Source organism: Camelina sativa, chromosome 15, assembly GCF_000633955.1.
Source record: "Camelina sativa cultivar DH55 chromosome 15, Cs, whole genome shotgun sequence".
In the NCBI taxonomy this organism is placed as follows: domain Eukaryota; kingdom Viridiplantae; phylum Streptophyta; class Magnoliopsida; order Brassicales; family Brassicaceae; genus Camelina; species Camelina sativa.
Window position 1 is genome coordinate 23,171,264 of NC_025699.1, and position 23,652 is coordinate 23,194,915.

The 23,652-nt window shown below is 35.0% G+C and overlaps 4 protein-coding genes and 1 pseudogene across 4 annotated transcripts in view; 1 reads left to right on the forward strand and 4 right to left on the reverse strand.

Moving 5' to 3' along the window:
* LOC104748705 (uncharacterized protein At4g02000-like) overlaps positions 1–1,420 on the reverse strand; it is a 2,921-nt gene extending 1,501 nt beyond the window's left edge. The window contains exons 1-2 of the mRNA XM_019236799.1: positions 1,270–1,420; positions 97–324 (exon numbers count right to left, since the gene is read on the reverse strand). Of these exons, the coding sequence (XP_019092344.1) occupies positions 97–324; positions 1,270–1,420 (379 nt within the window). The remainder of the gene's footprint in view (positions 1–96; positions 325–1,269) is intronic.
* On the reverse strand, positions 6,661–10,188 carry LOC104748706. The gene is made up of 9 exons (XM_019236800.1): positions 9,921–10,188; positions 9,255–9,839; positions 8,655–9,088; positions 8,183–8,558; positions 7,933–7,999; positions 7,547–7,831; positions 7,346–7,451; positions 7,048–7,260; positions 6,661–6,966 (listed from the first exon to the last, which is right to left on the reverse strand). The coding sequence occupies exons 1-9, from the start codon at positions 10,186–10,188 to the stop codon at positions 6,661–6,663; spliced, it is 2,640 nt and encodes an 879-aa protein (XP_019092345.1).
* Positions 13,674–14,692, forward strand: LOC104747345 (gibberellin-regulated protein 7-like). The gene is made up of 2 exons (XM_010468972.2): positions 13,674–13,840; positions 14,336–14,692. Exons 1-2 carry the CDS (start codon positions 13,762–13,764, stop codon positions 14,581–14,583), a joined length of 327 nt encoding a protein of 108 aa, XP_010467274.1. The 5' UTR covers positions 13,674–13,761; the 3' UTR covers positions 14,584–14,692.
* Positions 16,726–19,063, reverse strand: LOC104747346. Its single transcript, XM_010468973.1, has 5 exons — positions 18,504–19,063; positions 17,877–18,135; positions 17,640–17,747; positions 17,311–17,555; positions 16,726–17,137 (listed from the first exon to the last, which is right to left on the reverse strand). Exons 1-5 carry the CDS (start codon positions 18,950–18,952, stop codon positions 17,032–17,034), a joined length of 1,167 nt encoding a protein of 388 aa, XP_010467275.1. The 5' UTR covers positions 18,953–19,063; the 3' UTR covers positions 16,726–17,031.
* On the reverse strand, positions 21,668–23,432 carry LOC104748708 (annotated as a pseudogene).

The window sequence follows — 23,652 nt, forward strand, 5'->3', positions numbered from 1 at the left end:
CTTCTTTCTCATCAAAGGGCACTTCCAAAACCTGTCCAACACATCCAACAATTTCCGATATAGTATCTTTTGTATAGTGATTTACTGGAATGTTACAGAGTCTAATCCAAACCGGCATAAACTTCAGATAATCAGGAGGAGGATTTTCAACCCATCTTTCCATAACAACACCCCAATCATCTTGCGTCCAAACCCCAGTTTTTAAGATCTCATGTATGTCTTCTTCATTCTTGAAGATGAACTGGAACCTATCTCTCGATAGAGCAATTCCTCTAACCCTATTATTTTTAAATGGATCTGAGATTGTGATTTTAGCATGTGGACCTAAATTTGGAAAAGAATGTATTGTAAGATGGTTAAATACAAGTAACCTTTGTCCAATATGTCACTTTAGTGTAGATTCTTTTTAAAATTGTATATTATACTTATCAGTTAATTTTTTTATTTTCTTTAAATAGTTGATGGGTTGCAAAACAGATAGAAGTTGATGGGTTTTTATTCTTATTTTCATGTCCAATTCTCAATATTTCCAAATATTGAATTAGAATTATTCAGTTATTTTTTTATCTTATGCCTACGAACGAGAAAGACAATGGACTAATGAATTATACTTCTTCACTTAAATTGTTGGATCTTTTAACGGGTTAATATTATAGTAGATTTTACAACAAAATGTGAACACTTTACTTACGAATTAACAACGTACGTTATATAAGTACATTCGGTATGTTGGTCAAACCAAATCACTTTTAATATGTTACGTAAATTGGCACAATTTTTGAAAGAAATATTTGACTACATATTTAAATGCATGAAATAAAGTGTTTTACAAACAAAAAGAAAATAGGATCATACAAATCAGCAATATATTATAGAAAAAACAACTAAGGATTTTTTTAGAGTACGAATCGCAAACTATATTCATGATTCTATCTCCTCCCACAAAACAACAAACGAAACAACATTAACAAATATTAAAATTATATAGTCCAAAACTATTATTAGATTCAAAAACCTTCTCCACGAATGCGTCTGGCCAATTGAATATCTTTGGGCATGATAGTGACTCTCTTGGCATGTAGTGCACACAAATTTGTGTCCTCGAACAAACCCACCAAATATGCTTCCGCTGCCTCTTGGAGTGCAAGCTTAGCATGGTTCTGAAACCTGAGATCCTTATTATTTTTTTGGGCTATCTCGCGAGCAAGACGTTGAAAAGGTAGTTTACGAATCAGCAATTCAGTACTTTCTGGTTCTTTCGTATCTCACGAAGTACAGCCGGTCCGGGACGGTAATGGTGAGCCCTCTTAACACCACCGTTGTACGGTACACCATGTTTCCTTGCGGCTTTGGTGGCGAGTTGTATCCTTGGACCTTTACCCCCGGTGGATATCCTTGCAGTTTGCTTCGTTCGTGCCATTTTTCCAAAAATTTTGAAGTGACAATGAGAACTTTTTGCAGTAATTCTAAAAAATAGAATATAAATGCCTTTTGCCCCAAAAAAAAAAATTAATGCCTAAATCGATATGCACAAAAATAGTAATAAATTACAATGTCCATTAGTAACTATATGTAATTATATAATTTTCATTAGTAACTTACATATTGCTAATCTTATAATGTATATTTTATATTTTGATTAATTAAAGCCTCAGTCTCTACACAAATGAGTCCGGGAAAAAGGGAAAGCTATAACTTAACCATTTGTAATCAAGAAACTGAACAAATTCTTTGTAAACGACACAATTTTGACAACGGCCAAGCTAATTGTAAAAGTTAAGTTAAAGATGATATTGTACATGTTGAGTTATTAAAAAAGAACTACTACCACCAATATTTGAATTAAAGTAAATGAAATATGTATATGTTCCTTTTATACATTTTGTAAGAAATATATAATTTGATGTCGTAAATTACATTTATAGCAAACAAATAAACAGTTACAAGATTTCATAAAACTAAATTCTTGTTGATTAATTAGTTGACTAAAAAAATTTCATCCTTTTATATTGAAGTGACGAATCGGAATCATTGCTTTCCTTCTAACAAATGAAATTTTATCTAGAAAAGAATACCATTTAAAACGATTCATATCACGTTTACTACAATTAAACGGTCCAACACATATAAAAAATATACAAGATAGCCATATAGCTTGAGGATATCTTTTCAGATCTGGGCTTTGTAGTAATGTTAATGAAGCTTCCAAATTTCGATGTATGCAACCCATATAAATAGCTTTTAAATAGAAAGCATTTTTATTACCACATTGAAAAGTAGAGGTTACCCCTACCATAGCACATTTCTAATGCAATGATATATGTAGATAACATAACGTTTTCTGTACGCTGTTAATTATTATACTATAGCAATATTTTTTTGAGTAATGTTTTTTTTAATAGCTCTTACTATGTGCTACGAAAGATCTCCATATAATGGCAATGATTTTATGCTGTGATATATTTTATCATCTCATTTTTTCTCAATTGTATTGTTTAACAAGTCTTTTGTAGTGCTATAGTATATGTTGATACGATAGCTTATGGATTTTGCCATACTTAATTTATTAATAGCTATGTATATGCTGTAATATAGCTTTTGAGAGCTAATGTTTAGCACTATAATATATGAAGATAACGTTTTTTTTTTGCTGTTATATGTATTTTAATATAGCTATCTATTATTATAATTTGCATAATATAATTAATACACAAGTCTGAATCCAAAATACCATATAACATAAGTCTGAAACCATAAAACATGTCTGAATCCAAAAGAAGCAACATAAGTCTGAAACCAATATAGCATAAAACATAAGTCTGAATCCAAAACATATAGTTCTTTAACATATTCTTAAACTAAACAAAAGTAGCTAGTTAGACTATCTGGACCAAAGTTGATTCACTCCCTGCAAAGAAAATTTCTTTCATCATTAGTTTTGTAATAACATCTGCATAACATGTATACTCAACTCACAATCATCAATTTCTAACACTTACCTCAGTTTCTACCCGTCAATAGACAACCAATTTATCAGTTGGCCAAGCGATAGGTGAACCAAGTGCATCTCTCATAAACTCGATCTCATCTGATGTCTTCCAGACTGCTGCATCATCTACCTTCACTTTTTCAATCCAAACACTAGCAGCATTAGGACCCAATGTATCAGAGTGGACCTTATGCTCCGGGTCAGTTTTATGAACACGTCCCTCAGCAACAATCCGCTTCTTTCCGCTAATATCCATCAGCTTACACTTCTGATTTTCCTTCATACCTCCACCTATGTTTTTCCTCTGACATGTTTACAATATAAACCATTTAATAAAGAGAGAATACTAACTATAATAAATTCATAACATGTGTTGTTATTTACCGGAGATCTCCGAAGAGGGGACTGTGAAGTTAGTTCAATTTCAGCTGCAAGAGATTTTGATCCTTTTGTTAGAGACTTCTCTCATGATTTACGATCTGCTGCAGATGATTTCTCCTTTGATGTTGCTGCAGATTTTTGACATGTTGCTGTAGTTGTATCAATATGGGACTTCTCACCTGTTTCTGTAGATTTTAGAACTGTTGATGCAGATTTATGAACTGGAGATTTCTGACATGCTCCATCTGTGTTGGTGTTTCCAAATACAACTTTGCAATAAGGCCATGCAACAAAAGACAGTAAACAGTCCTCAAGGTATGTCACTTCCATCGTAGCCCTCCATATAAATGTCTCGGACTGATGCACCTCATCAACAAATACTTTAACAGCCTTTGGTCCGATTGGAAGTCCATTCACCAATGCCTTTGGATCTTTTGATAGCCAACGTCCTTCAGCAACAACTACATCATCATTCGACAAGTCAAGTAGTTTGCATTTGTTCAACGAATCTTTCTTTGTATCCTGTCAAACACATTATGACAATAACCTAAGTATGTTAACTGATACTAATCAAGTCATGACAAAGTAAAAAAAACCTTTACCAATGTTGCAATCTCATCTTGCTGCAGCTCCTGTTCTAGATTAACACACTTTTTGGCAGGCCAGGCAATCATATGCCCAACAGCATTATCAATTGTGAAAATTTGATGAGCAGGTCTCCAAAGGGATGCTTCTGGTACAGTAGCAGTCTCAACAAGTATTTTAAGATCGTAAGGGTCTAATGGACTGTTATTCACCATATCCTTTGGATAAGAAGAAATAATGCATCCCTCAGCAACGTTTGCATAATCACCAGCCCAATCAATCAAGACACACTTAGGTTGTGATCCTTTGTTCACACTCTACAAAATAGTTAGTAGAATAAAAACATGTCATATTCTAAATAATTATAAAGAAATCTGTATACTTACTTATAAATTATAATACTTACTCTTGCTGCTGAGTTTTCACCAGTCTCAGTTTCAAGTCTCTGTAACATATATAAAAAGTTATTAATTCGAGCATATAATAATATAGCAGTTAACCAATCAAAAAAAAAAAAAACCTCTAGCTAACCTGGTTCTTTAGTTTGTCAATCTCATCTCGTAGCTCATGGACTGTTTGCTGGAGATGTTTTTGATTCTCTTGCATTTCAGTAAAATCTTATGCTTCATTTGGAAACAAGATAGTTTGGTTTTGTTCATGTTTCTACCCATTGCCCTCATTCGACCAGGATTATCAAGACCTAAAAGTTGGGTAAGAGCATCTCCTGGTCCATATGCTGTACTTGATGGACTACCAGCAGACTTCATAAGTTCAGCTGCCTTTTCCTGCAAATCATAATTTACATATATTTATATGCTAATATGTAACAGCAATCATAATAAAATAAAAACTACAACTGATTTAAAAATAAGTTAATTTACAGATTTAAAAACAACTCACAATCTTTTCAGCAGCATTAGTATTCACTGGTGTCCCATCCTTTTTGGTACGCGACTTCACCCACACATCTAATCGTGTGATTTCAGATGGGTCTGAACTATTTTGTTTCTATACCAAAGAACTGTCTTTATCAGTTGAAAGAATATTAAAATTTATGAGACGTAGGAACATAATTTTAGGGCCTGACTGGTTCAAACGCTGCGGTTGCAGGAGATTGCGAAAGCGGGCGATTGCGGTTTCAAGCGTTATTAAGCGTTTTGAACGACTGGTTTAGCGGTTTAAAATCGGTGCGTTTGCGGGAGGTTTACGACTGGTTGACCAGCGGGTGCAATAGCGGTTGGAACATAATAAATGTGATATATAATATATAAATGTTTAAAAACACCAAAATTTTTATTAAACTTGATTAATAATTAAAATTTATTAAAAAACATACTAAAATAATTATTAAAAAAACAAATAAATTTCATATTGAAATACTTATTCCTTTATGCATTTGGCTTTTCACCAAAAATTTAATCAAGTAATTTGATAAATGACAAAGCATATGCTTTAGATCGTAGATCTTTTCTCTTTTCTCTTAGATCGTGGGTCAGTAGTTGCATCGGTATGAATGGTCAAGGGAGAGTATGCTTACCAACTCTTCAGTTAGTCTAGCAATTCCATTGTGACTTGTAGTGTGAAGAATTTGTTTCTGCCTTCTTGCCTTGTAGCTATCGCTCACAACCTAACAAATTAAATGATTGTTACTATTGATATACTATCTCAGCAAAAACTTAACTGAAATTTAATACCTTAAATGCAGCACTTGTTTTGAGCTTGACAAATTTACACCAATCAGCTGGTTCCACATTCTTAGGACGCAGCTTCATCCTTTCTTGGTGATTCTCAGCTTCCATAGTAGCCTTAACCAATATTGATTTCGATGACCTCCATAAACAATTCATCTGATGAAGCGCTGCAGTCTTTTGGTACTCCTCATCTAATTCAAACCTGGCCTGCAATCAAATAAAGGACAAAGTAGATTAAAGTTATAAAGTGAAATCCAGATATTATAACTTAATTAAATATCAATGTAAATAACCTATCACCTAGACAGATTTCCAGAGAACTGTCTTCAAATCTTCAGGGACTTTTGGCCAATGGGAATTGTGAACGGAACGTGTTCTCGTATCAATGCACCCATGTATGAGGCCATCTTAATTGATCCTTTACCGATTGGATCCCACATGAGATTGTAGTCTACTCGTATCCTATCATTTGGATTCTTGGCGATGTCTTTCATCCTTGTTGGTCCTCTCTTTCTCTTACGCTTAGGTTGAACTTCTTCAGATAGCTGAACCTCACCTTCAGGCTGTTCATCATCATTCAATCCTTTCTCAGCATTTAGATCATCTACCATCTGCTCATCTTCTATATGATGCTGGTCAGCTAAATGTTCTTCAGGTGGTGGGCTAGTACACACGTATTCTACTTCATCATTGTCTTCCTGAGTTTTCTTATTCTTCTTTGTTGCTATACCCTTCTTGTTAGTTCCCATGTTAATTCACCTGAAAAGACTTAAGACAATGTGTCAATAACAACGAAACAACTAAAAACAAACAATGAACAATCAGACATATATCAGACAAGCAAGAAAAACAAGAACTAAAATACACACCACGATAATGCAAATAGAATTCAAACCAAACAGATTTATAAGAAAAAGAAAAAATCAACCTTTAGAAATATATAAAGTTATCATATATATAATTAGAATTCTCATAGCTAAACATAGCTTAAAAGAAAACACAAACCAATTAGTTTCAAACATATATACCTTCACAATCCCTACTGGCTGTCTCATCTTCATCTAAATTAACTTCCATATCAACAGTTGATGGCAACGGCCCAATGTCTACAACTCCATCATCAAACTCATTACTGATGTATCTTCTTGAAGTACCTCTCATAATAGCATACCAACTTGATGTCTCGTCTTCCCTTGAGTAGAACACTTGCTTTGCTTGCGAAGCTAAAATATATGGATCCCTTAAGAATGAGATCTGACTATGATTCAGGTTAACTAGTGTGAAACCATCATCTACCTTCACTCCATTACTCATTACTGCCTATTGACACCGGAATAGAAGAACGTAAAAAACATTATAATCCAGCAGTATAATATCTATTAATCTGCCGTAGTATGAGACCATATCAACTACTTGTGAGGTGTCTTTCGCACTAGACCTACATACTGCTGTAGCCTCATACAAGATCCCACTAGTCTGACTTTTTCTATCAACTGAACAAGTGTGAAACCGTTGCCCATTAAGAATATATCCTATATACGACCGAGCAGAACTACGTGGACCATAAGCCAACCATGTAAGTGTTTTTTCATGTACATCGGAATCAAGCGGGATCTACCAAAAAAATAAAAAGCAAATCAGACACATACAGTCAAAAACATAATATAAATGCAGAAAATTAAGATAAATTATAACTTGCCTTTTTTTTTAGCCAATCCGCAAACTTTTCTGTATGCATCTTCCATAAATGTGATGCATCAGATCTACATCTCCCATTTGAGTCTTGAAGGTACTGAAGGTGCTCACTTGTACAAGATTAATAATAAGAATTAATAATCATACAGATTTTTTTTTTTTTTTTTAAAGGTATGATAAATGAAATAGATTAACAGAAACTTACTCGACATAAGGATCAACAACAGCCACGTTTTGTATAACAGCAAGGTGGGCAATTTTTGTCTCCATTTCAGTAAGAGTAATTGAAGTGCTTGCAGATATTGGGCGACCCTCTAGTATATAACTATTCTCATATTCAGTGTTTCTATCTAGTTTTTCCTCTACATTTGTAGTCTTCTTCAGAAATTCACTACAAAAGTGAATGCATTCTTCAACGAGATATGACTCGGCCATACACCCCTCAGGTCTTGCCGGGTTTCTTACAAAATCTTTAAGAACCATCATATACCTGAAAAGTGTAAAAGTAGATTAGCAACAAGACATTGATTATCCCAAGACAGCTCAATACAAGAAAAGATAAACAATTACCAAAAGAAAGACAAGTTATACCTTTCAAATGGGTACATCCATCTAAAATGGACTGGTCCATCTAGCCGTGCTTCTCTTCCTAGATGTACTGTCAAATGCACCATTATATCAAAGAAACTTGGAGGAAAAAATCTTTCAAACATGCATAGCGTTTCAACGATCTCAGCTTCCATTACCAAAAGCTACTCTCTATCAATTACTCGCTGACACAAGTGGTTGTAGAATCTGCATAAGCGTACAATTGCTATCCTAGGACCTTTTGGTAACAAACCTCTAAGTGCAATAGGAAGTAGCTGTTGCATTAAGACGTGATAATCGTGTGATTTCAGACCAGTGATATTACAGTCGTCTAATGATACGCCTTTTGATATGTCTGAACAGTAGTCATCTGGTCCTTTGAAGTCAAAAATTCGCTTACAAAAGACTTTCTTCTCTGTCTTCGAAAATGACCAAGGAGCTGCTGGAAGGTATGTTCTTTTTCCTTGTGTTTTAGGATGCAAATCCTTTCTAATACCCAGATATTTTAGATCCTTACGTGTCTGAAGACCATCCTTTGATTTCCCACAATGTAGCAAAGTAGATACAATACTTGCAGCCACATTTCTCTCCACATGCATTACGTCTAAGTTATGCCTTACCGGAAGATCCTAACCAACACATAGAAGAACAAAACGAAAATTAAACAAAGTTTAAATGATAAAATATGAAACTGAAATAATCACAATAGTAAATTATTAGCATACGTCCCAATAAGGTAGATTGAAAAAAATAGATCTTTTCTTCCATCTAGATAACTCATCCTCGTCTACTTCTATTCCCTCATCTACTTCTATTCCCTCATCTTCATCCTCAGATGAATCAGTGGATAAATCCTCACTATCAGACATCATTCCAGTACAATCTGTACTTTTCCTCTTGCGGACAGATTTTTTCAGATTTCCAAAGTCATTCTTGAAATTTTTCAGGTTTTGAGAAATTTCCTGGCCACTTAATATCCTTCCCTTTCTCCCATGTTCAGCTTTACCATCAAACCACGACTTCTTTCCTCTGAAACTATGTGTTGGTGGCAAAATCTTTCTATGACTCATGTAGACATGTTTTCGGCTGAACTTTAACCACATGCTGTTTGTATTTTTCCCACATAAAGGACAGCCCATTTGACCTTTTACTTTGCATCCTGCAAGATTCCCATAGGCCGGGAAATCACTAATCATCCAAAGCAACATTGCCTTAAGAGTAAAAGTAGATTTGCTGAAGGCATCATATATCAACTCTCCATTGTTCCAGAGATGAATTAGATCCTCTATAAGAGGTTCTAAGTATACATCATTCAATGCTATTACCAGGTTGTTGTGGTCCAAGAATCAGTAGCGTAAGCATGATGTTCTCCTTCTTCATACACAAATCCGGTGGCAAATTGTAGTTTACTAGTAAAACAGGCCAGCAACTATACTTGGTGTTCTTCATATTGAATGGATTAAATCTATCTGTGGAAAGTCCAAGCCGCATGTTTCTTTCTTCAGCTGCAAAAGAAGGATATTTGTCGTTCATATGATTCCAAGTAACTGAATCTACAGGGTGTTGAAGTTTTCCATCACTGCTCTTGTTAGTGAAATGCCACCTTAAGTCCTTGGCCATTTTCTCTGATTTGAACATTCTCTTGAGCCTTGGTATAATCGGAAAGTATCTTAATACTTTCTGTGGAACACCTTTGTTTACTTCACCAGTTTGCTTGTTAGTCTTCCACCTAGAAGTCTTGCATTTAGGACACTTATCAAGCGTCTTGTACTTTTTTATGAACAGATAACAATCATTGACGCATGCATGAATCTTCTGGTAACCCATATCAAATGATTTCAGAAATTTCTTCACCTCGTACAGTGATGTGTGTAGCACATTATCCTTTGGTAACATCTTCGAAAATGTTTCTACCAGGTCATTGAAGCTCTTATCAGTCCAACCATTCTGTGACTTGATTCAGAATAGTGTTACTATAGCCGAGAGCTTACTATGATTGACACAACTTGGATACAAGGGTGTTTCAGCATCTGCAAGTTTTGCAAGAAAATCATCTTCTTTCTTTTCTTCACCCTCTCCACTATCACCTAAGTCAGCCATATTACCATACTCATCAGCCATAAACTCATCAGCTGCTTCATATAACCTAAAAATCTCATCATTCCACTTGCTGAATCTGCTGTCACTGTCACCTTCAACCGCTGAATTCAATTCTTCATGATGATACCATACAGACTGTAGCTTATATGCCTCATCCATTCCCCTTATAACAAGGTGATCAACTACAACACTTTTTGAGTGATGATCTATATTACGACAGTCAATGCAAGGACATATAATCAAATCAACGTCTCCCAAAGATGCAGCCACATCTCTTACAAAATTTAAAGCCCCTCTCACATAAGCAGGATCAGCTCTTCATTTAAGAATGAAGAGAAAAAAAAATCTACAAACACCTTTTGAAACCTTTAACATCTATATATATAATTACATTTAATACCTGGAAAGATGCACCCAATCTTTGTCCAGCATTATATGTTCTAAGCTTAATTCAAACCTTTAGTATCCTTAATATCTTTAGCATCCTTAATATCATATCATAACAGAGTTATTGAAAAATTTTTATAACAAAATAACTCCAGTATAAAACTAATTGCATATATCAATAAAGACAACAATTCAAAAAGATATACTAGATCAGTACACTATGTCAAACACATATTAGGTATTTTTTAAAACAATCACACCGAATAAAACAAAAACCAAAACAACACTACACCAATAGTTACTTTCAGCAACACTTTTTACAAAAGACCATTCAGACACAAACTATCATAAATAAACCACAATAACAAGACAAACACATTCACAGTAATATTATAAATGAATCAGAAATCAAACACACAATATAACAAGGTAAGACATTGTACCAACCTGTCGTATGATTTCAGCAAAATAGTAGAGTTGCTTCAGCTATCCAATATTGAAATCAGCAAGACTTGCAAAAAAAGAATATTTGAATTACTATATGATGAATAAATTAGGTTGCACTCATCAACACTTGCAAAACATAAGTATAGAAAGCCTTTCATAAACTAATGTTCTTAAACTCAGATTATGTTTAAGCCTTTCACATACTATGCTTAAACAAAATCGCAAAACCCTTCTAATGAACAAATCAACATTACACAGATTGAGCAAATGTCTTGCATGTCCAAATCAACGGTCAATTTATCCAATTTCTTGTCGGAATCGAAACAAATAAACATATTTGAGCTTCAATCAAAAAATATGGATGCAAATTAGAAAAGAGGAAAACTATGAAATCACATAGATTCGTTGTTTACAATCAAAGAGAAGAACCCATAGTAAAAGAAAGAAAGAAAGAGTAAGAGGAAGCAAGACATGCCTTCGATTCAAGCTCAAATCCGAGATATGCGAAATTAGGGTCGGCGGCTAAAAGCTTGGTTGTCGCCGGTACTTTCAAGGGTGTTTCCGGCGAGTTCAATTCGTGATTGGTGAAGCAATTTAAGGGTCTGAGAGAGCGATTTGAGGGTCTGAGGAAGCGATTTGTGGGTTTGATTTGGTGGGTCTCACGAAAGCTTCGAGAGTGTTTAGACTTAGGTTTTGTCGTGAAAGTGATTTTACTTTTGTGAAAAAAGAGTAAAGTGTAAATTTTGTGAAATATGGGCTAAGTGTTTGGCGGACTAAGTGACTTTAGTTTCCTGCTTAGTAAATTTTTTTTCACAGCGTTTTAAAAATGCTATGCTATAATAACACAATTACTAACTCATCTACGATAGCATTGCAGTAAATCGTGTTATAATGTAATGCTATCAATGCAAGTATTTTTTGCAGTGAGTGAACGGTTGTACCTTTTCATAAATAACTGTTTTAATGATCCATCACGACTTTTCAGAAAATATCCAAAAGATACGATTAAAAAAAGACAATTGTTGGTAGCATTTTTTCATTTTGTTATTATTATATAGATTTTGAATGACTTTAATAACTCTTTAAGGTGTTTTGGTGGATTTTCATAGTTTAAATCTAAATCTTATGGTTTTTGGTGAGATTGCAAATTTTAAACAAATCATAATAACTTTCCTAATTCACCAAAAATCATTTTAAAAGACACTAAATTTTCAAATCCTTCAAAATATTTGGTTCAATTCACCACCTAAACATTTCGGCAATAGCAGCAAAAACTTGATCATTTTAAAAGACACTAAAATTTCAAATCCTTCAAAATATTTGGTTCAATTCATCACCTAAACATTTCGGCAATAGCAGCAAAAACTTGACAAGGTACTAAGCTATGGTGCAACTACAAGTTTAAGTAATTATGGGCATCTTATTTTGAGGTACTAAGCTATGGACATGATTCGATGGAATAACTGAATAAATGTAGAATAATCATAAAAGAACTGAAAAATTAGTTTTAAACTTTTAATAGATAAACATATTTTGAACTTCCAAATGTTATTGAAAGTAAATCACTTTAAAATCGAACACGTTAATTATATGTAGTAAATCACTTTAAAATCGTAAAACGTTTTCAAAACATATGTTTAATATTGAATCAGTTTGTTCTTCTTCTTTGGCAATCCAATCCTCGACATGATGACCATTTGCATATATTACCGCCATTTGACATGTTCCTATTAAGTATTCTTTGTTTGGACATGTTCACTAAATCAAACTGGTTAAGTGGGATTTACAAAATTAGAGGAATCGAACACGTTAGCTACTACATAAACAATATTGCAGTCTTGTATCCCGAGACTTATATCCGACTTAAGGATAAAAAATAATACATTTATTATCAGGTACGAGACTTATACTATATACGTCTTTAAGGATGGCAAAAGAATAATTTATTATCAGGCCGCAAGCCCGAGCCTTGGACTTGGACATGGTCGGCTCTATAGTGCATGCAAAGTTGGCAAACCATAGAAAATACTCTGACAAACTCATGTTATTACATCTGATCTGACCTGCAGAGTTGTTGAAAAATGTGCCGTTTACAAACAAATAAGTGAGAGAGAACAAAAGGGTCATCATCTCATGTGCGAGAAACCGCGTGGAATGAGGTCTTCAGGAGAACATTTCGTTAATTCCCCAAATGGTTTTTTTTTTTTTAGTCTTTTTAGTATATAACACATTTATTTTTCATCTATAATATAGATCTGTCACCAGCCTGTTTCCCTCTTTCTCTTCGTTACCTTTCACAACTTTATTCTTGAAAATATAACAACAATTGAATGATCCAATTCATAATAATTGTAAACATGTGAAACGGTGGCTCAAAAGATAAACTAATCTCTGTAATTTATAAAAAAGAAGCATTATTTAACTCGCAATACAGTCTGTATCTTACTTACTTTGTTTTTAATAATTAACCTTCGGAATGTATTCTTTTCATTTGTAAAGTACAGATGCAATGCAAGTATATTATTAATTTATAACAAATCAAAACGACATTTCTTTTTGTTCAGTGTGGTTGTGACAGATTAAAACTATGTAATTATTATTTTGAATAATAAATACATAAAGATGAAAAATGATTGTAAGAGTAGTGTGAATTTTTGTACGGTATTCTTAGACAAAAACTAGATAGCAATAACTGAACGAGTTGATTTTATTTAATAGTACGAAAACATAATTAAAGGTATAATACTGGATTTCTATTTAAAAAAATAAAATAAAGAAGTTGGTAGCTTTGCCTATAAAAGGGCAATAGAGAGACCACTAGAACAATAGAAACTTGATGATACTTGGATAGAAACTAACCATCATCACGACAACTAAAGAAAGGCAAAGAAAAAAAACATGAAGATAATTGTCTCCATCTTGGTTCTAGCTTCACTTCTTCTAGTCACTTCATCTCTTGCTTCTGCTACTGTCTCAGGTTTGTTATAAATCAATTCAAAACTCTTCTCTCTGTGTTTTTCTTTTCTTAAAATATATATTTAGAGTAATTGGTTTAGGTCATAATGTTTCTTTATGTTTTTCTCCTCTCTGTGTTTTTATCATATAACTAGAACATCATACATAACATGCAAATGAAATACAAAAGTTCATTGTTATATGATAAAAAACAATCATATATGTACACAAATTTGGGATGAACAGTTTCTTGCGATGGTGGTGTAGGAGGATCTAGAAGATGAAGATCCACAAGATCCATTAGTGGATCATCTAGATCCTTTTACATTGATAAGTGATGAGATGTTGCTCTTTGATGTTTGTTGGACTAGAAACAATTATATTCATTCTCATAATCATAACCCTTAGGACATTCTTGGTAGACTGAAGTAGTTTTTAAAACTATGATAGATACAAAATTACAAATCTAGATATTATATGTACTACTTTTAAAAATGATCTTGTGTGGATCTTGTAGATGCTTTTGGTAGTGGCGCAGCAGCCCCGGCGCCTCAGATCAAAGATGGACCGGCATTAGAGACATGGTGTGGACAGAAGTGTGAAGCGAGATGCAAAGAAGCGGGGTTGAAAGATCGGTGTTTGAAGTATTGTGGGATATGTTGCAAAGACTGTCAGTGTGTTCCTTCCGGCACTTATGGGAACAAGCATGAATGTCCTTGCTATCGTGACAAGCTCACTAACAAAGGCACTCCTAAATGTCCTTGATTCTAGCTACTTCTTTAATTCCAACAAAATTTTTAAATAAATAAATAAATCTGAGAGATCCAGTGAAAAATAAATGGATCTTCTGCATATGAGTTTTTTTAATGTTTTATTNATCCTTTTACATTGATAAGTGATGAGATGTTGCTCTTTGATGTTTGTTGGACTAGAAACAATTATATTCATTCTCATAATCATAACCCTTAGGACATTCTTGGTAGACTGAAGTAGTTTTTAAAACTATGATAGATACAAAATTACAAATCTAGATATTATATGTACTACTTTTAAAAATGATCTTGTGTGGATCTTGTAGATGCTTTTGGTAGTGGCGCAGCAGCCCCGGCGCCTCAGATCAAAGATGGACCGGCATTAGAGACATGGTGTGGACAGAAGTGTGAAGCGAGATGCAAAGAAGCGGGGTTGAAAGATCGGTGTTTGAAGTATTGTGGGATATGTTGCAAAGACTGTCAGTGTGTTCCTTCCGGCACTTATGGGAACAAGCATGAATGTCCTTGCTATCGTGACAAGCTCACTAACAAAGGCACTCCTAAATGTCCTTGATTCTAGCTACTTCTTTAATTCCAACAAAATTTTTAAATAAATAAATAAATCTGAGAGATCCAGTGAAAAATAAATGGATCTTCTGCATATGAGTTTTTTTAATGTTTTATTTTTCTTGTGTTAATTTGGTTTTAGTGATTATAATGTGGAATTATAAATTTATCACAACAATCAAAGCTATCTCATGATAGTATATGTTATAAAAAAATGTTGCTTTCTAAGAATATTTTTCATAGCTTTAACAAAAATTTCTTTGTTCTTTTGTAGTAAGTTTATATTAATGAAAAATGTTAAAATTATTTGCCAAGTGATCATGTTAGTGAAGAATATAATATTAAAATGTTAAAAAGAACTTTTTAATTCTAAATAAATAATTTTCTATCTAAGTTTGTATTGTACAATGAATGAGATGGTTCTATGAGGACTAGGAAGATAGAGAAGAGAAGATACGTGTTTGTTAAATAATTATGATGGGCCTGAGACTAGAGACAACTTTTACGATGTTCTTAAAAGACTGAGTAACGTGTTAGGTTCACCACGTGCTTCAACTACTTCCTTGTCTCTTTTTTTTTCTATTCTCTATAATTTTGGGCATATCAAAGAACCAATTTCTATAAATAACTTAGGTTAGGTAACTATTTATCAGAATTCATTTATCAAATGTATATTTGTGGGTTCTAATTAAGTGTCAGGAAATCAGTGTTAAACCTTTTTATAGTATTAGGAGAAGCTGAAAGTCTTAGGAATAAGAGATTCATGCTTGATGGCTTCAACTTTAAATCATAACATTTAGTTAGAGTTCACACTTGTAATAACAAGATCACCTATCACCTATTTCTCTAAAAGTATACAAGGAAGTTTGATATAGTCCAGTTGCAATGTGAGTGTGGAGAGTAGCCGCCAGTTTCTAATCCTACATTCATGAAACTTTTCAAATAGTCGAGAACTGCTTATGGAGTTAAATGTGTTTCAAGTGTCATGATGTTGGTCATTTGCAGATTAAGTATCCAGGCTAGAAGGTTTATGATAGTCCAAACTCCAAACCTTTAAGAGATTAGAGAGGAGATTGATCAACCATCGATGGTGGAAGTCACAAATATATGCTGATCGAAGTAAACCCTTGTGCTGCAGGTGAGAATATAAATAAAGGAAATTGATGAACCCTAAACAAAGCTCTAAGGGTCCTAAACAAAGATAGAGGGGTACACTATGTTCTCAAATTGATCAACAAGAAGGTACACTATGTTCTCTACACAACACGATACATTTTTGTTTTGGCTCAACGAAGTAAATTCTAGTAATACGAAGTGCTCGCATCCGTTTGATGAATGGGAATTAGATTGCTGTTTTCTTCCAAAGATTTATTCAAAAATACACAGTTGTACACTTGAAATTGGAAGCTCTTGGTTCTAGTTTGAAAAATCATGTTTATCTAAAGGAAGTGGGTTTCGTTTATGGGCTCCTGCATTCGGAAACCGGCGAAAAATTAAACGAAGGCTTCACTAAGGTAAACTGTTGTGCCAAGTGCAGAAGGGCCAGGTCAAATGAACCCACTTGCCACTCCTATTTCTGAGCCAAAAATTGCAGGACGAACTATACTTAATGACCAAACGAGTATATTCCTAATTACAATTACACTTAGCTTTATTGCTTTACAGGTCCAATCACACAAACTGCAATAGGAAAAATAATTTTAGAAGAAGTAATTTCTTATGTTACACTTTACCTCGCACATGATTTTCTGGCCAACTCCAAGTTGCATGTATGTGCAAGAGCTAAAGCCCGAAGGCTGGCCTGTCTCCTAGTCACTTGCACACTTTGTTGGTTTAAGAATGTCAAGGCCGGTGATATCCATGTAAGACAATGTCGGGATATATGAAGATAGCTTCAAGCAACGTTCTCAGTTCCATTTGCATCGCACGTCAAAGAAAGAACCTCCATCAGTTCCATTCGATATTCCAAACCTCTGAGATAATGTCCCAGCAGCATGGACCTTTTAATAGAAAGCAGACAACATTGTATAAGATGTCTTTGACAAGAAAAACAAGAACACTATAAAGTTCCTTTTGAGAGGATTTATATGTGCAATCAGTGGATTTAGTTATATATATGAAATCCATGTAAAGCGTAGCGAGGGACTGAGAGAGTGAGCAAGGCAGTTCTAACCAGAAGAGGAGACGTGCAAGGTAGTCTCGAGTCAGTGAGATAAGAGGCTGAAACTGCAACGATGTGTTCTCTACAAGTTCAGCACAATCTTCATCACTTTTTGCTTTTACCGTTTCAGTAGGTGGGACTTCTGATGCTGGGAACTTGGAGTGCATCTTCGGTGATAGGGTTGCCAAAAGACCATGAACAACAGAATGAATTGTCTCTTTCACCTCGGGAGCCGCAGGTTCTGACAACTCAGCTACCTGTTTGAAATAAAGTTTAGATGGTCAGAGAGAACCAGAAAGAGAAGCAAATATATCTCAAAAGCTCGAATATGGCTTCAAAACCTTCTCAGGTTGCAAAGATCTTAAGTAGTCCAGCAAATCATTCTTCTCTTCGCCAACAAATTGTTGCATTTGAAGGGCAGCGTTTTTTCGCCTCACTTCTTGTAGTTCCTATAATGCAGTGACCAGTGAGATCAAAACCAAAAAAGAAAAGGTCCCAGTGAAGAAAGTGACATCTGTGCGATGACTTATTTACCATCATGTTGAAAAGAAATAAAATGACTACATTAGAAACTACACCTTTTTCACAGAAGACAATTGCGACTGTAAACGGAAGATATATTCTTGAGCTTCAGAGGATACTTTGCCCAAACCTTCATCATCAATCATTTCAGTAAGGCTCTCAGCTAAGCTATTCCTTGTGGATGAAACATCATTCTCATCACTTCCTTTCAAATCGTATTCAGTATGTTCCGGTGCGTGGCTTTCCAAGTCTTCTCCATGCATATCAAGATTCTTTTCAAGAAAAAGCCGATACTCAGCATTCCGCAACGTATACCTGCAGATGTGTATTCAAAACATCAGAAAGATGTACTCGTATACTCTCTCATTTGATGAGACAATCCTTACAACATACAAGATACCACTACTATGTACTTATAAAGCTAACTTGGTATTACCACACCCAGTTAAACTGCAAATGTGATATCATAAAAGCAGATACACAATCTAATTCAATTCGAAACAGGCTGCATAGATTCAGCGCCACAACAAACCGTAAACTATGCCAGAAACAAACATCACAATGTTCAAAGAGAACATATCCTCTAATCCTAGCTCTTAAACCATTGTAGTTCACAACTAATAAAGACAAAACAGAGTTAAAAAACTTCAATTACAAATAAAATAGTATTGATGAGAACATACCCAGTCATCATAGATGAAACCAAAAGCTTAGACAAAGGTTCCCAAAGCGACTCAATATGAACTTGAAACCTATCAGATGGAAGAAGCCCCAACATGCCTGAGATTGTTCTTTTCATTGCATCCAAAGTAGTCACTGGAACATCCTTCTGAATCAAACTCACATCTAATGGTTCAATCTCTTGGATAAGATCAGAAAGGACACATTTTTTGGAAGGATTAGGCGATCGAGAATCAGAATGGAGAGTGAAGTCGTCGAGAGAGAAGCCATCGTCGCCACGATTACTACTGAAACTGTTCGAAGAAGTTGCGGAAGAAGCAGTGATAGTTGTGAGAGCTCGGAATCTCCGATTGAATCGAGGGAGAAGGAAGATGAAAGGAAGTGGCTTTGTGGGTTTACGGACAAGTGGAGGAAGAGAAAGAAAGAAGGAAGAAATAGTCGTTGTCGCCATTAAAGGTGGAAGCTTTAATGGCGTAATTGTACGATTTTTCTTCTTCTTCTTCTTCCTCTTCCTCTTAGCATCAAAACAAACCCTAATTCCTCTTTTGAGCTCTCTGTTTTATCGTCAGCCACAAAACTAACCGGAACGTGACAAAAACGATGAATACGACAAAAACAACATCGTCAACGGACACGGTTTGGTGCTGTCCGGTTTAATGTCTTGCCAGCTGCTGGTCCATTGGTGAACCTGTGGGATCGCGGTTTTGTCATTCCATGTCCGGTTAAATGGCTGCTGAAGTAATTTCTATTTAGAAATGAAGTAGGAACAGCTTGAAGTTATTCAAAATTGAAAACTTGGGACCGATTTCAACTGAAAGTAAAAAAAAATAGGATTGTATATGGATGTAATTTTATGGAATCTGTTGGATTTGGTTTTATAAAACAGAAATTAAAAAGAAAATTGAAAAATGTCACTTTATATTACCAGATTTTTAAATTATTAACCAAAGAAATACATTATTATGACGGTAATTTTTTTTTTTATATATACCTGATCGACTGATCCAGTCCATCTTAGAAAGAACGCACGAAAGTGCTACCATGTGCACTCCCCGCGAACATCTAAATGTTGGGACTACCATAATGTCTACCCCTAAGTTTGAAATACTTTTCAACTAATGTTGTCCAAGTTATATATGCAATTATTGTTTCTTTATATACAAAAGTATAAAGATATACAAATGTCTATAAAACACAAAACTACCTTGATGATATTTTTGTTCCTGAAATCATCAAGGAAGTATAAACAATATGAATAACTTGAGTAATCTCCTAGGAAATAATTTCACACATACTTATTCAAAAAAAGAAAAAAAAAATCAAAGATACGATACGATAGTGTTTGTAGTTTCAAGAGAATATTGATGAACACTAAACAAAACATTAAATTTTCTTAAACAAAGAGAAGCTGTTCGAATTGATTCGCTTCTAAGAAGGTTCACTATGTTCTTTACACTTAGCCCATACATTCTCATTTTAAATTCAATCAATTCAAAATCAAAAACGTTACTGAAACTTATTTTTGTTATTTTTTTCGTAGGAAAGAAAGTAGTCTATCAAAAAATGCAGCGGTGGCTAAGGATAAATACGTCGCACACACTAACTCTTATAGTTCAATTGAAATATTGAATTCGACACCAAATTAAAGAAACAAAAAAAAGAAAGCTCTTTCCTACATTATTGTTATCATCATCAGAGCCGGCCTATACGGTGAAGCAAAAGCTTTAGGCATAATTTTTTTTTTTGTAATTTTAATTCATCATAACCAAATTATAAAAGTGCATTACATGGAAGCAATCAAGCAAATAATTCCATTAAAATGGCAATAGAAAGTAGAAACAGAAAAAGTATCCTGAACCAAATGAAAAAATATAGCAGAAAATCAAATGAAAAAACAAAGCGGAAGAAAAAGAAAAGACAGATATAAAAAACATATGAAGTAAAGGTAAGATACGTTGATACGTCGATCTCATATAGCTTATCGTTTCTGAAAATAGGGGACCGACGTACTATTTCCCTCTCGAAACTATCATATTGTGCCAGTTTCCCATCGATCTTTGACTTCTTACCAGTTCTCCTTCGGACTTATATCCTCCGCCTATTTTTCCCCGAATCCATACTTCTCTGCCTATTTTCCCATCGAACTTAAACTTCTCATCTAATTTCCCATCGTATTGGTTTTAACGGTTTATTCTTTTGATTAACCAACCACAAACTTTATTAACCAAATTAAACCCTATTAAACCGGATTACAACCCGATTACATAATTAAACATAATTTAACCTAAAAATAAAAAAATCCCCAAATCAAAAGGACATTGAGGACACGTTGTTTTGAGGAAACCCTAATCTTGTGATCATCATAAGCCCTGGAAATGGTTTTACTACCGGGAGGGACCAATTTTGAATGACATACACTGCACTCAGCTATACCGTTCTTCATTTGTCTTTCTCAATCTGACAATCTCTAGACTGAGTCAAGCCTGATAAACAACAACAACTCGTGAGTAAAGCGTTCCAAACTTTAAGCAAAAGGCAATCTTAAAACAGAGATTCAATAGCATTACCCAAATCTAAACCCACAATCAGATCTCAACAGCTGAGTAAAATCTCAATTCAGTACAAACAATGAGCGAAAAATAGATCACCACGTGATGTGATCCAACAGTCTCTTCTTCCTCAATCTCCGATGAAAGATTGAGATTTTGTCTGAGGTTAATCCAAATCACTTCATCTTCTTCACAGTTCCAGTCATAACTAAACGCTGGGAATTGGAGATTGGAGAACACCTCGCAAGAAATCATGATACAGGCAGCGAAACCGAGAAGTGTCGGTGTAAACCTGATCGGAGGTAGGCTGATCTTTGTACATGTCCCATGGGATCGGTTGTCAATTTCCAGAGAGAAAGGGGAAAAATTGATTTGGGAATTTTTTGATTTTTTGGTTAAGTTACGTTTAGTTATGTAATCGGGTTGTAATCCGGTTTAATAGGGTTTAATTTGGTTAATAAAGTTTGTGGTTGGTTAATCAAAAGAATAAACCGTTAAAACCAATACGATGGGAAATTAGATGAGAAGTTTAAGTTCGATGGGGAAATAGGCAGAGAAGTATGGATTCGGGGAAAAATAGGCGGAGGATATAAGTCCGAAGGAGAACTGGTAAAAAGTCAAAGATCGATGGGAAACTGACACGATATGATAGTTCCGAGGGGGAAATGGTACGTCGGTTTTGTGTGCGTTTCACGGCTTGGCCCTTTTCTGTACGTAGGCACGTTGCCTAACCTAACTTCTAAACGCCACTTGTAGCTGTCTGCACATTCCATCGAACAAGCGTAGACAATAGTTGAATCTAACTCGGAAGTAGCCTTAAGAAACTGAGGGAACATGCATCGGTTTTGACAAACTATGCATAAAGGTCTAAGCATACCAGTATTTGGAACTAGTTCACCTCCCAACTACTCTTTCCCTGGCTTGAAGTGATACATGTCTCCAAGTACACACTTGATATGGAGTGTGACCCCACAATCATCACAACCATAAAACCATACGTTTGGATTTGTCTTTCCCTCACAAATATCACACCACATTTGACCGCTCGAGTTTCCAGCACCATGATTCAAAGATAAAGAATGATCATCGCATCTATGTTTCACTTTTCTTGGTAACGTGGCACACTCCATGCTTAGAGCAAACTCGCAAACAGTACAGCTCAAGACATACTTTGACTCTTCACCACATGCTCCACATGTCTTATGCTCTCTCGACGTGCGGTACAAGGGATGGGGATGCAATTCATGGTGAAAAGGCTCGCGAATGGTACTGCACCGCAAATCTAATAAAAAACCCATTCTTTTTACAATAGTGAGACTGACAGCAGTATCTGAAGCCATCAAAATGTTGAAGACAATATGTACATTTGAAAGGCTTATCCGCCTTATCATCAACCAGTAGACTAAGCTTGTGGCTGTGAAAGATATTTCGTTTCATACGAGGAAGTCTAGAACATATTTGATGAATGGAGAACTCACATTGCACACATTTGAAGAATGGATCAGAATTGATGGGAATGACGCAAGCATCGCACACCTTTTCAAAATCAGCCGCATCACAACCAGCATTATCGAAGAGATTATGGTCATGACTGAAATGAATGATTTCGTGGTTACTATTTATGTATTTGTAAGAACGTTCAATTTCTTTATCTTTCGGCTTATCTTCAAGTTCCTCTCCATCCCACACATCTTCTCTTGTCGCACACTTTGAATGAACAACATATTTCGTACAATACAAGCAAGAGAAAGCTCCAAATGTCCAATCTACCCTTTTGTGACAAATTCCACATTCCCAATCCCTAGGACTGATGTGGCATTCGTGACGATTGATGGTTATGACTCGGGGCAGATTGACACAATCTCTGTGCAGCATGAAATCACATTCAATACAAATGTAAGGATTATGGTCACCAACCATCCCACATGCATTACAAGTGAATAAGACCTTTCTTGCCAGAAGGGTGAATTCATGGTGGTGGCTCTTCGGTTGATATATAGTACGCGGTGGCTGAACTATCGAACAGTACAAATCAATACTAAAGTTACATGAGAAACAATGATATATCTGATCACCAAGTTCCTCATCACAAAAATTGCATACGTCAACATTATAGTCAACTGTCTCGGCCAAGACTTTCTCGAGAGGATGTCTAGAGTGAGAGATGAAGTTGACAATGTCTGGGAAGTCGATGCATTCTTCATGTGCCCCAAACTCGCAGCTTGAACAGTAGTAGCCGAAGCCAGATACTTTACCGCATCCATCGCATTCGTGTGATCGATTTGCCAATGACCGAATTTGAAACTCTTTGGCATACTTCAATTCTACGACTCTTAACGGATGACTGCAAGGAATCTTGACTCTATGATTTTGTTGATCCATAGTGGGTCTGGTCCGTCTGGAATCAGCTTGATTTTTCGTTGGTTAAGTTGAAAAATCGAATATCAAAAAGCAGAAGTTTGTATTTTCTTTTTTTTTCTCATACTTAGGGTCCGAATGGTGACTGCGGTTTTGGTTGTACGGGGAAAGCGGTTTTGGAGTGCGGTACGGTTCAACTGCGGTACGTGCGGTTTGCGGGACAAGTGCAGTTTCTATAAAATAA

Excerpts from the sequence above, each read along its gene's own strand:
- LOC104748706 (XM_019236800.1), bottom strand. The coding sequence starts at position 10,188 with ATGGATGAGGCATATAAGCTACAGTCTGTATGGTATCATCATGAAGAA. Across the intron at positions 9,089-9,254 it reads TCTTGGACCACAACAACCTG|GATGCAAAGTAAAAGGTCAA; the intron begins GTAATAGCATTG and ends GGAATCTTGCAG. Across the intron at positions 7,832-7,932 it reads TGGATGTACCCATTTGAAAG|GTATATGATGGTTCTTAAAG; the intron begins GTATAACTTGTC and ends TACACTTTTCAG.
- LOC104747345 (XM_010468972.2), top strand. The coding sequence starts at position 13,762 with ATGAAGATAATTGTCTCCATCTTGGTTCTAGCTTCACTTCTTCTAGTC. Across the intron at positions 13,841-14,335 it reads TGCTTCTGCTACTGTCTCAG|ATGCTTTTGGTAGTGGCGCA; the intron begins GTTTGTTATAAA and ends TGGATCTTGTAG.
- LOC104747346 (XM_010468973.1), bottom strand. The coding sequence starts at position 18,952 with ATGGCGACAACGACTATTTCTTCCTTCTTTCTTTCTCTTCCTCCACTT. Across the intron at positions 18,136-18,503 it reads GTTTCATCTATGATGACTGG|GTATACGTTGCGGAATGCTG; the intron begins GTATGTTCTCAT and ends ACACATCTGCAG. Across the intron at positions 17,556-17,639 it reads GATCTTTGCAACCTGAGAAG|GTAGCTGAGTTGTCAGAACC; the intron begins GTTTTGAAGCCA and ends TATTTCAAACAG.